Below are 12,177 nucleotides of genomic sequence, written 5' to 3' on the forward strand. Positions count from 1 at the left end.
CACCACCAAATTTGCTGACCACCTTTAAAGTGTATCATTTTCCCCATACAAAGCCCGTATACTCAGCGGTATGGTTCCAGTTCCCGGGAGAGGCCTTAAAAGAGAGTGCATTTAAAAGAAGCAAATAGATCCCCAAGATAGCATTGTATTACGGATGTCATTTGTGCCTACCCATTAGAGGTTACGGCACAAGTCCTGCGTTGTAAAAGCATCAAACAGATTGATGCAGTTCAAATCTTTAGGAAATATTTGGCCTTTAAAGGGTCATTTAAAAAAAGATAAACTTAAAAAAAAATAAAAACACTTGGGCCTATTGTATGATCTATCTAAAGCAATGATTTCCGAACAATAATGGTATGCTGGCTTTTTTCTTATTATACAAAAAAAAAATCAGTAAATTCAAATAATAATAATAATAATAATACATTTTAAATTTTAAATTAAATATATTGGGGGGGGGGGGTTGTTGCGCTGCATATAAAATCAGTACAGTCCTTGCAATGGTTTCACAATGGTGTAGTATGTTTTGCCTCTGCCGCCATCTACTGTTTGTTTGCGTGTATATCATTTATCGGGTCATCCAGGTGAAGAGATCGACTGGTCGAGTCTGCGCAGGTAGTTCAAGGAAGAGCGCAAAAGTTGAGACTTGGGCGTAAACAAAATCTACTTTAACGCAACAAATACGGACGAGCGCTTTCGAGGAAACACTTTGATCACAAATCGGTGTCTTTATTTGCACCAGCTTTGGGTGGTACGATGAAACTGTTGAAAAAATAATTCGTGACATTTCCTTAGTCTTATCAGTGTCCAAGTGGGTTAACTTCTTGTACTTTCGGAATTATGTGTCGACGTTGGCTTCTGGTGACATAAAGGATTGTTTTCGGCTGAAAGGGGAAGAGGACCCAGTGGAATTTATGTGACAGATATTTTAATTTGGGGCCTATTAAGGCTTTGATGTCTGCGTGACCATGCTGCTTCGTCTTCACCACCTCCTTGTCCTCGTCTTCTTCACCTGTGCAGACCTGGCCTGTGTTAACAGGTTACCCTCCTTAGATGAGGACAGGTCAGAAGACGAAGGTAAGTCTTTTTTTCTCCTCATGCAACATCATATCTGCCATATATATTCTAATTATCTGGTAATAATTAAATTCCACATAAATTATGTCCAACACTCAATGGTGAGGAGCAGCTTACTTAACCCTTTCAGGTACAGTGGTCAATACAGTGGGCAGCGATTCAAAAGTTGACACTGAAGACCTTCAATCCTGTATGGAGCTAGTGACTATTTTTGGCCATTAAAAAAAAAAAATATATATATATATATATATATATATATATATATATATATATATATATATATATATATATATATATATATATATATATATAAATATAAAATAAATCTTATGACCTTTAACCCTTCATAGTGCAATTGACTACTTTTGGCCATTCAAAAATGTAAATATTTGAAATTATTAAAATTTTTGAAATCATTAAGCATTATTGTATTTTTTTAGTTCATTGGCCCCTCCCAGTCAAAATGGATTGGACGTCTAATAATGTCAGTGGCTCTTAAACATGACCATTCACAGCCAGTCTTCACTGTTTGAATAAATTGAACATCTATCATCATCAGTGGCATGCAATGAGTTAAATCCTATTTAAAAAATAAAAAAATAAACTGTTTTACTCAGGGTTGTAATCAGTGTATATTTCTGTTTTTATTCATTTTAATTTAATTAATTTAATTTTTATTCCCATTAATACATACATTAAAAAGGGAAGTTCAGAATTTTTTACATTAGGCTTAATCTTCAAGTTAGCGGGGGTTTAATTAGTCTGTGAAGTTGATTTCTACAAATTTCTTACAGTTAGTTCGTTATTCATTAGGGCTCCGGACTGGCTAAGCTAGCGCGAGTCAGTGTGCCCGTCCTAGCATGTCAATGAAAACAACATATGCATGCATGAAAATCACCGAACTCATGCAATCAATAGTGTTGGCTATGTTTTCATGATTAAGTTATTAAAATTTACCATTGCATGTCAATAATTGCAGTATGTACAGCAACATTTGTAATCCAGAAGCTCTGTAGGTAACAGGCTGCAGCGCGGAGTGATATTTTTTCCACCAGTGTGCTTATGTCGTAGCAAGCAGCAAGTATCCACAGTTTGTATTGTTCCTTGTTCTTCTGGAAACTCTCATTTGCCCATTTCTTCGGTTTGTTTCCATAGCCTCTAAATGCACATTTCACTATGTTGCCATTCTTTAATGAGACGTCACTCAACAAAACGCGTCGAAAAGCAGACAGTCAATAGTAAAACTAAAGAAGGCAGTTTACAGTGTGGTCTATTTACCTTAGCCGTCCTTTTTCCTCCACTATTTGATCGCTTACAAGAAGGCAGGTTTGCTGGAGGTCAACATGTCTTTTGATGGGCAAAATAAAAAACGCTTGGAACGCTTTGAGGTCGCAACTGGTACCATCCGAGTGGGATAAATCAGACTTCCCACATTCCTCGAATGCAGCATGAGCACAAGTGACCGAAGCACCATTCCGCTTCCCTGTTTACATGATATAATTTTACTTCTAATCGGTTTGGGAAAAGGAATATTCCACCCCTGTGAATCGGAATGAAATTCCATTCGGTTTGGGCCTGTTCATTCTGAATGAGGTGTTTATATGGAACACATTTATTCGGTTTGAACAAATATTCCGATTGTAATTGGAATATTTGGCTCCATGTAAACGTGGCAATTGTTTTGGCCGCATGGGTATTTTGAACAACGATCTGTATTTTGAATGTATTTGTTAGATCTGTTACCATCATTTCTTAATGGCATGCTAGGAAGGGACCATTGACTAGCGCTAGCTTAGCCACTCTAGAGTCCTGAAATTAATAAATAACCAACTAAGTGCACGTTATTTGTTGAAATCAACTCCACTGACTAATTTAACCCCCACTAACTCGAAGATTAAGCATAATTTCAAAAATTCTGAACTTCCGCTTTCATATACAGCGGGGCAAATAAGTATTTAGTCAACCACCTATTGTGCAAGTTCTCCTACGTGAAAAGATTAGAGAGGCCTGTAATTGTCAACATGGGTAAATGAGAGACAGAATGTGAAAAAAAAAAACAGAAAATCACATTGTTTGATTTTTAAAGAATTTATTTCCAAATTAGAGTTGAAAATAAGTATTTGGTCACCAACAAACAAGCAAGATTTCTCGCTGTCAAAGAGGTCTAACGTCTTGTAACGAGGTCTAACGAGGCTCCACTCGTTACCTGTATTAATGGCACCTGTTTTAACTCATTATCAGTATAAAAGACACCTGTCCACAATCTCAGTCAGTCACACTCCAAACTCCATTATGGCCAACACCAAAGAGCTGTCGAAGGACACCAGAGACAAAATTGTAGACCTGCATCAGGCTGGGAAGACTGAATCTGCAATAGGTAAAACGCTTGGTGTAAAGAAATCAACTGTCAGAGCAATTATTAGAAAATGGAAGACATACAAGACCACTGATAATCTCCCTCGATCTGGGGCTCCATGCAAGATCTCACCCCGTGGCACCTGGTGCTGCGTCACCAGTAGGTAGATGGCGAGATAGTGTAAAGCGCTTTGAGCGCCTTGAAAGGTGGAAAAGCGCTATATAAGTATAACACCATTTACCATCAAAATGATAACAAGAACGGTGAGCAAAAATCCCAGAACCACACGGGGGGACCTAGTGAATGACCAACAGAGAGCTGGGACCACAGTAACAAAGGCTACTATCAGTAACACAATGCGCCGCCAGGGACTCAAATGCTCCACTGCCAGACGTGTCCCTCTGCTGAAGCCAGTACACGTCCAGGCCCGGTTCGCTATAGAGCATTTGGATGATCCAGAAGAGGACTAGGAGAATGTGTAATGGTCAAATGAAAGCAAAATAGAACTTTTTGGCAGAAACACAGGTCCTCGTGTTTGGAGGAGAAAGAATACTGAATTGCATCCGAAGAACACCATACCCACTGTGAAGCATGGGGGTGGAAACATCATGCTTTGGGGCTGTTTTTCTGCAAAGGGACCAGGACGACTGATCTGTGTAAGGGAAGGAATGAATGGGGCCATGTATCGAGAGATTTTGAGTGAAAATTTCCTTCCATCAGCAAGGGCATTTGAAGATGAGACGTGGCTTGGTCTTTCAGCATGACAATGATCGCAAACACACAGCCTGGGCAACAAAGGAGTGGCTTCGTAAGAAGCGTTTCAAGGTCCTGGAGTGGCCTAGCCAGTCTCCAGATCTCAACCCCATAGAAAATCTGTGGAGGGAGTTGAAAGTCCGTGTTGCCCAATGACAGCCCCAAAACATCACTGCTGTAGAGGAGATCTGCATGGAGGAATGGGCCAAAATACCAGCAGCAGTGAGTGAAAAGCTTGTGAAGAGTTGCAGAAAACGTTATTGCCAACAAAGGGTATATAACAAAGTATTGAGATGAACTTTTGGTATTGACCAAATACTTATTTTCCACCATGATTTGCTAATAAATTCTTTAAAAATCAAACAATGTGATTTTCTTTTTTTTTTTTTTTTCCACATTCTGTCTGTCATGTTTGAGGTTTACCCATGTTGACAATTACAGGCCTCTCTAATATTTTCAAGTGGGAGAACTTGCACAATTAGTGGTTGACGAAATACTTATTTGCCCCACTGTATACTGTAAATGTTTTTATGTTTTTTTTAATCATAATTTGTGCACAAAAGGGTTAAGTAGATTTTTCAGGTCTTCCTACGCTGAGTATTGTTTTTCACATTATTATTATATATACATAAATACATATATATATACAGTGCTGCTCGAAAGTTTGTGAACCCCACAGCGATGGTCAGATTTTTTGTAAAAAAAACTAAAATAACCTTATTAAATGTTAAGTTATACCCAAATCCACAATACTGACATTCCAAATAATGGACTGAAACAAAAGAAATAGTTATATTGTCATTCTTTATTTAACAAAAGTGGTTGATTTAAGAAAAACTCAGATATCATGTGTGCAAAAGTATGTGAACCCCTTCAGTTAATAGGATATTGCGCCTCCTTTTGCAGAGATTACCTCAACCAAACGGTTTCTGTAGTGACTAATCAGCCTCTCACATCTACTTTGGGGGATTTTTGCCCATTCTTCCTTGCAGAACGCAGTCAGTTGAGAGAGGTTTGATGGGCGTCTGGCATGAACTGCTCGCTTCAGGTCCCGCCACAGCATTTCAATGGGATTTAGGTCAGGACTTTGACTGGGCCAGTCCAGAACACGAATCTTCTTCTTTTTCAGCCATTCCTTGGTTGTATTGCTGGAATGCTTTGGATCATTATCATGTTGCATGATCCACCTTCTGCCAAGCTTTAACTTCAAAACAGATGGCGTCAGGTTATGTTCTAGGATTTGACAATATTCCTCAGAATTCATGATTCCCTGGACTATGTGGAGTTGTCCAGGTCCTGAGGATGAAAAGCAAGCCCAGATCTTGACATTCCCACCTCCATGCTTCACTGTTGGGAGAAGGTTCTTTTGGTGGTATGCAGTGTTGACTTTTCGCCAGACATGGCGGTTTTGGTTGTGACCAAACAGTTCAATTTTGCACCTACATCAGTTGATGAAAACTCTTTTTAATTTAGTCTCGACAACACAACTGTTAAAAAAACAAAAAAAAAACTACTGAATTGATTGATTAGGAAATCAGGTTGAAATAATAGAAAATTCCAAAATGTTGAGGGGGTTCACAAACTTTCGAGCAGCACTGTATATATATATATATTTATTTATTTAATTTTTAAAACTTTTTTTACTGCCTACATTTGAAAAACATAACCGTATCTGGACAGTAGTGCCCTGAAATATGAGTTAAAATTATTCCTTGCTATCACTCATAACTGAAAATACTCATATCACAAATCATCCCTCCCCATTTAAATAAATGCCATGACTCTGCTATTTTTCTCATTTTGTGTGTGTTATATAATATGTAGAAAACATGTTCAAATTACAGTAAACATCAAATTACAGTAAAACAGTATGACTTCAATATTTGTCAATCTCAACACATCTTTCAAGCCCGTCACTCATTGGCAAATTTACTGGTGAAAATCCGAAGTAAATGGCATTCACTGCCACTATCTCATGCTCGTATATCACATTTTTGCAAAATTAAAAAAATAAATAAATAAAATTTGCCAAAACACAGCCTCTATACTATCAAAAAAATAGTTGGGTCACTCGCACATGAAGGCACCACATTTATTTTCAATTTCAAATTATTTTATTTTTACTTCCGACCTTAAAAAATGATACAGCATCTGTACCTTCAAGACTTTTAAGAAAGATTAAAATGCAGGAGAAAATATTTCTTCTATGCTAGCAAATATTTATAGAAAAAAAAAAAACAACAATAATCATGGTACATGAAATTCTTACATTGTGCCAATTTGACATATATATTTTGCCACCTCTCCCTGTGATGAAAATCTTTTTGGGCTCTCAGTGTTTGTGGACGAAGGGGAGGCAAAGTCATTCTTGGGTCGTCGTCTGCAGTTTAACCGGTTCGACTTTGAGATTTTCGTCCCTGGTAACTTGGAAAGGGAGTGTTTTGAAGAAGACTGCAACTATGAAGAAGCAAGAGAGGTCTTTGAAGATGTCCCAGCTACAGTTAAGTCACAAGATGTGGTTTAATTAGGTAAAATGAGAGGATTTTCATGCATTTTTGTTTTGTTTTACAGAATAAATTTTGGAACAAATACACTGCAGGTAAGATCGGTGTTTTTGTCCTAGCATATGATATTATTGGACACTTACTGGCTCTAACATTAAATACATCAGTAAATCTATTACGTACAATAGAAAAATGCTTAATGTGCATATCAAAATAATTTTCAATGAAGGTTTAAGTATAATAATGATAAAAAATAAAAATGCAGTTTTGATTTAACACTATTTGAAATGGTGCTATTGTTTTTATTCCAATTATCATTTTAATTAATATCTGGACACTTTATTTTGCCAACACCAGTATGATACGGCACAAACTACAACCACAATAACAATGATTGAATATTTTTTATTTTTTTAATGATCATTAATTTTCTTTTAGAGGAAGCAATGTAATTTAGATGTTGTTTACAGTAATATGTCTGGAACTTGTGTCATACAAAGATGTAGTTGTCTCAAAACCTGTCTAACCACTTAAACACAAAGTGTTGCATTAATGCTCCTTACCCTGCTTGAGTTCGTCTTGTAGAGTTTTTGTTTTGCATGAAAGATCAGACATTTAATTTCACCCTGGGCAATAATCCTATTTTATGGGTTAATTTTGAATTTTGTGTTATTGTTGCTAATAATTATTAATTCTATTTTGTTGTTTTTTTTTACTAGAAAGGAAATTTAGCAACGATTAGTAGTCCTCACTTATTCCATGAGTTTGTTTCTTTGTATAATTATTACTTTGCAATGCCTTGATGAAATTTTTTGTTATTTACCTTAGAAAAAGAACTTGTTTTTTGTTCTTATGTCTCTTTTTAAAAGGGGGGGTAATTAAAAAACATTAAAAGTCATAAAATTGATTTTGTAAAAATTCAGGCCTTAAAAAGCATTAAGCTAAATGTTTTGAGGCATTAGAAATATTTACTTGACAGTTTAAAAAAAAACTTTTATTATTATTATTTATTAGAGTTGATAAGAGAACATAAGATCATTACGGGATGACAGTGCCGATACTATTGGCTACCCGATAATATCAGCCGATAAACGCATTTTAAAAGATATCAGATAATCACGACATCGGTTTTTCATTATTGGTTTTGGGCCAATATGCATGTTGCCTTCATAGTGAATGTATAAGCCGTCTGCCTTTGTAAAAGGGTTGGTCACAGCTTAGCACAGCAGTTATGCTTATTGACCATTAGATGTCTCCAAATTGAGATGCTTGGGATGTGTTATGTTAGCAGACCATTTGTATTCATGGTGCAAAAATTAAATGAACAATAAATGATTGAAAAAAATGAATTATAAACTCATTACATACCTCATATCCTATACTGTACCCCATTCACTGTGCTTTAGTTGTTATTTTGAGCCAGAAACAATGTGTGAGCTATATGTCATATGTCAGTGCCTTATTGGCACTTTGCACTTGCACTTGATCTGAAAAACTGATGTTTGCACTATTTTTGATTTACACAAAAAGATAGTAGTACAATATAGGCCCTTTTCCCCATAACTGCAGTTGAAGTTGTTCTCTTAATTTTTCGCAGAATGGTTTTTGGAAAACTTTGAAGTTGTTACATTTATCATTATTAACGTATCCATTAGGGCACCACAATACAGTTAGCCATAATATGTTAAGTCCACGACCGCATATATTGGTATCAAAGTTTTGGAGTTGGACAATATCGGGATATCGGTTAAAAAGTCATTATCGGACAACTCACAAATTTTGTGTGTGAAACTATGTACTATTAGGTATGGGCATTAAATTAAAGTGGCATTAAAAAGCATTACATGAGATTTGCTGATACCTATAGAAACCCATGGAGGGATCAGAAATTACATTTTGGGTGAAAAAAATCGGACATTTTATTTTTAGGCCATATTGCCAGCTCTAATTTGGACCATTGTGTTTATTTTGATCAACCAGTCAACATGACAACTTTTGTTCTATTGTGTTAAAGCGTCTAACGGTGGTGGCTCACTTTGTGTCTTGTGGTGATTACAGAAAAAGACAAGCGACCCACAAGAGTCGACATTACTTCCCTTCTGGTGGCACTGATTGCTGTCGGAGTTATATTTGTCCTCGTGGGCCTACTCAGCTGGTATTTTTGTCCAAGCAAATGTAAGGATGACTTCAGTCGAGCAAGGTAAATGTATTCATAATGGATTGTGGCTAGATATTGACAGTCCAAATTTATACAGTACATTTGACTTTTATGATATACAGTAGAGAGGATATTACAGTTGTGCCAATGTACTGTAGTTAATTTTTGTAATGAAGCTGTTTTTCGTGCAGTCTTAAAAGAGGGCAATCCACTTCAAGAATATTTGAATCTCATCAAATCATAGCATCTATAAGAATTACATAATCGAACACACTAGGCTGGATGAGTTTTTAGCATGTCCACCTCACAGTTCTGAGATCAAGGGTTCGATCCCTCTCTCTCTCTGTGAAGTTTGCATGTTCTCCCTTTGCCTATGTGAGTTTTCTCCAGGTACTCTAGCTTCCTCCCACATTCTAAAAACATGCATGGTAGGCTGATTGAGCACTCTAATTGTGAGTGTGAAGGATTTTTTGTCTCTATGTGCCCTGCGATTGGGCAGCATCAGTGCAGGGATAGGCTTCAGCACCTCTGCGACCTGTTTGAGGATAAGTGGTACAGAAGATGAAGATGAATGAATGAATACTACACATGATTTACCTTTTGTACACCTCTACTTTCTGTCCCGCAGCTCAGTAAGGGTTCGTCCCAGGAGGAGCAACGCCTCCGTCATAATACGTCGGTTAGAGGAAGTGTCTTTACAGCCTGTGCTCCCACCTCCGCCTCCAATGGATGAAATCGAACTCCCGGGACTGCCCTCTTATGAGCAGGCCATCGCAAAAAGCGGGCAACATGATGCCCCACCTCCACCCTATCCTGGGTAACTATATCACTTGACACATCCAGAAATGATCCGTATCAAGTAATATAGTAGTCATTTTATTTACACATTGCATATTCTCCAACTAGGTCACGACATGGAAGTATTCGTCGGTAGAGTCTTCAGGAGCTTCCCATCTACTCTTACACAAATACACGATCACGAGATGCCTCATTTATCTATCCTTTAACGCTCACATATTTTTAGTTAATTCACTTTAAATCTTAACATTACAGACCTAATAAGTATTGACGGATCAGATTGTACTATTCTCTTTGTGCAATAATCCAAACCTTGAATTTTAACAGAAACAGCAGTTAAAATAACGAATTACATTTAAAGGTTGACTTTGTTAGTGACCTTATTTTCAGGTTCTTTGTGATAAGACTAATTGCTTTGCCCGTTTTTCTGCTTTGATTTGTGAGCAAAAGTTTTAGATATAGGTAGGTAGATATAACTAGTTGGCAGAGACCCATTAAAAAGATTTCCATTCATTTCAAAGATGATTTTAAGTATATTTTTTTTATGATGAATTAAGTGAGTTGTCGCTAAACAAATTAAATTGGTGAATGATGGTACAACTGTTGGGATGCTTCTTACCTTGTCACAATGTCAGATCATGCACTTCCTGTCTCATTAGGTGATTGCAGACTTAACATTATTTCTATTGAAATTTCGGTATGGTAAATATCGCTTTACATGCCCATATACAGTAGACGAGTGCAAGACTGAGAACGATCTGGAATGTGACATCATGCGAGAGTTTTCTTCACGGTGAGAAAAAAAGCCTACAGTTGGTACAACCAATTTATAGGAGCAAGAAATCATGAATCCTTTTTGAACCGACAAGACAAATTTCATGACACACTGACCAAACTCCAAAATATAATATGATGCTAAATTTCTTGTCATAGATACGAAATTTTCAAGAGTACCATGCATACTTAAATCATACCTTGAGACTAATGTACTAATTCACTGTTTTTAATTCTCATTACATTACAGCACTTTACAAAGACCATCAAATATACTGTATCTAAGAGTTAACAGCACTCGAGGATGCATTGAATTTAAATTGAGTGTTATAAGTTCTATTTGTTTCGATTATGTTTTTACAAATGATTTATTTTGGGCGGATTGCTTCCATCTCATATCAATAAATTGATTCTAAAATACATGTAGCCTTTTAATCACCTCTTATGTCACATGGCTTTTAGTTTCACTGTTGTGTGTATTATAACTTGTCCACTCTGTCTGTTCCCAGCCGTCATTACGCTATACTGGAAGTAGCCTGACTTCTTGTTTTCTTATTTATTCCGAACTAGCTGTCCAGCTCTCATGATCATTATGGCATACAATATTAAGAAAACAAAACAAGAATACTGGCCTAAGACTTGAGTCAAACATTTTAGAATAGCACCTTTTTCAGTTTTTTAGTGAAAAGCCAACAGTTCAAATCTTTGAAATTGTACAAATGTAAGGTTCTATATATTAATAAGTAATCTACATGTACAATGCACACAATTTCAGTTAAGGCACAGTCTCAGGACTTGAAACATCAATGAATGAAAGGAAAGTGAAGTGCCACACAAAGAACACCAGGAGTGTTTTCAGCTGTTACACCTGCCACTGGCGGCTACTCATTCAAAACTTTACAATGCATTATTTAAAATAGATTACGTCAATGACTTTTGCAACTTGAATTACGTTCTGTGTTTACAGAATAAGTGCAAGAATTAAAAACAATAAAGGAAAAAGGTGATACATATAGATATAACCAACTTGCTATATTTCTTTGCTTTGGAGACTAGCACAAGGGCATAGGTTTGGTCTCAACATTGGTAGGGACAATATAACAGCATAATCTGCATGTAAACTTTTTGCTAGGGATGGGACATTAATAAGACCAAACAGATTTGGCGAATGGGAGTAAGGGCTACCTTTTTCACAAATATCAACCTAATTAATTGATATGAGGAATTAGGGGTGCTCATTTCGTCGATCATGGTCGACAAGTCGATCGTAATGCTAGTGTGGGTAGCTTGCGGCATCCAAAAATATACATATATTTTTTTATGTATATAGATTATGATTACGTTGTGTCTATGTTGTCTTGTGTGAGCAACATATGAGGTTATGCAGCACCCATCTCTCTCTCTAAGCAGCTTTTTGCTCACGTTGCTCTGGTTCTGTACTTTCCAGCAGAGTTCACCACATGTCTTACAGTTAACGTTAACAGTAGAAAATACAAACAGAAGGGCACTTCTCTCTAAGCAGCTTCCTTCTTGAGTTTTGCAGGTTAGCAAGTGCACACAGTTTAATGTTAGGCTAACTCTGATGCAGGTCGGACTTTCAGTAGCAAAATTATTGGTGTGTTTCCCACCTCGACAACATTGGCGTCTTTTTAAATTACTTACTGTGGCTGCTGCTGGTTAAAAAAAAAAAAAAGAAAAAAAAAACATATCCTTCCTCTTCGAAGGTGACGGCATGTTGTCGACATGTATTTCTGTCG

General features: G+C 36.7%; 1 protein-coding gene across 1 annotated transcript; it reads left to right on the plus strand.

The window, feature by feature from the left end:
- Positions 1-513: 513 nt before the first annotated feature.
- prrg4 (proline rich Gla (G-carboxyglutamic acid) 4 (transmembrane)) lies at positions 514-11,410 on the plus strand. The gene is made up of 6 exons (XM_057842704.1): positions 514-1,077; positions 6,523-6,686; positions 6,758-6,785; positions 8,749-8,890; positions 9,477-9,665; positions 9,755-11,410. The coding sequence occupies exons 1-6, from the start codon at positions 969-971 to the stop codon at positions 9,780-9,782; spliced, it is 660 nt and encodes a 219-aa protein (XP_057698687.1). The 5' UTR covers positions 514-968; the 3' UTR covers positions 9,783-11,410.
- Positions 11,411-12,177: the final 767 nt, after the last annotated feature.

Source organism: Corythoichthys intestinalis, chromosome 1, assembly GCF_030265065.1.
Source record: "Corythoichthys intestinalis isolate RoL2023-P3 chromosome 1, ASM3026506v1, whole genome shotgun sequence".
NCBI lineage: Eukaryota > Metazoa > Chordata > Actinopteri > Syngnathiformes > Syngnathidae > Corythoichthys > Corythoichthys intestinalis.

What these genes read in the sequence shown, in the direction of transcription:
- prrg4 (XM_057842704.1), top strand. Translation starts at nt 969, where the DNA reads ATGCTGCTTCGTCTTCACCACCTCCTTGTCCTCGTCTTCTTCACCTGT. An exon ending in TTGAAGATGTCCCAGCTACA is followed by an intron (nt 6,687 to 6,757) that starts GTTAAGTCACAA and finishes TTTGTTTTACAG; the next exon opens with AATAAATTTTGGAACAAATA. An exon ending in GATGACTTCAGTCGAGCAAG is followed by an intron (nt 8,891 to 9,476) that starts GTAAATGTATTC and finishes TCTGTCCCGCAG; the next exon opens with CTCAGTAAGGGTTCGTCCCA.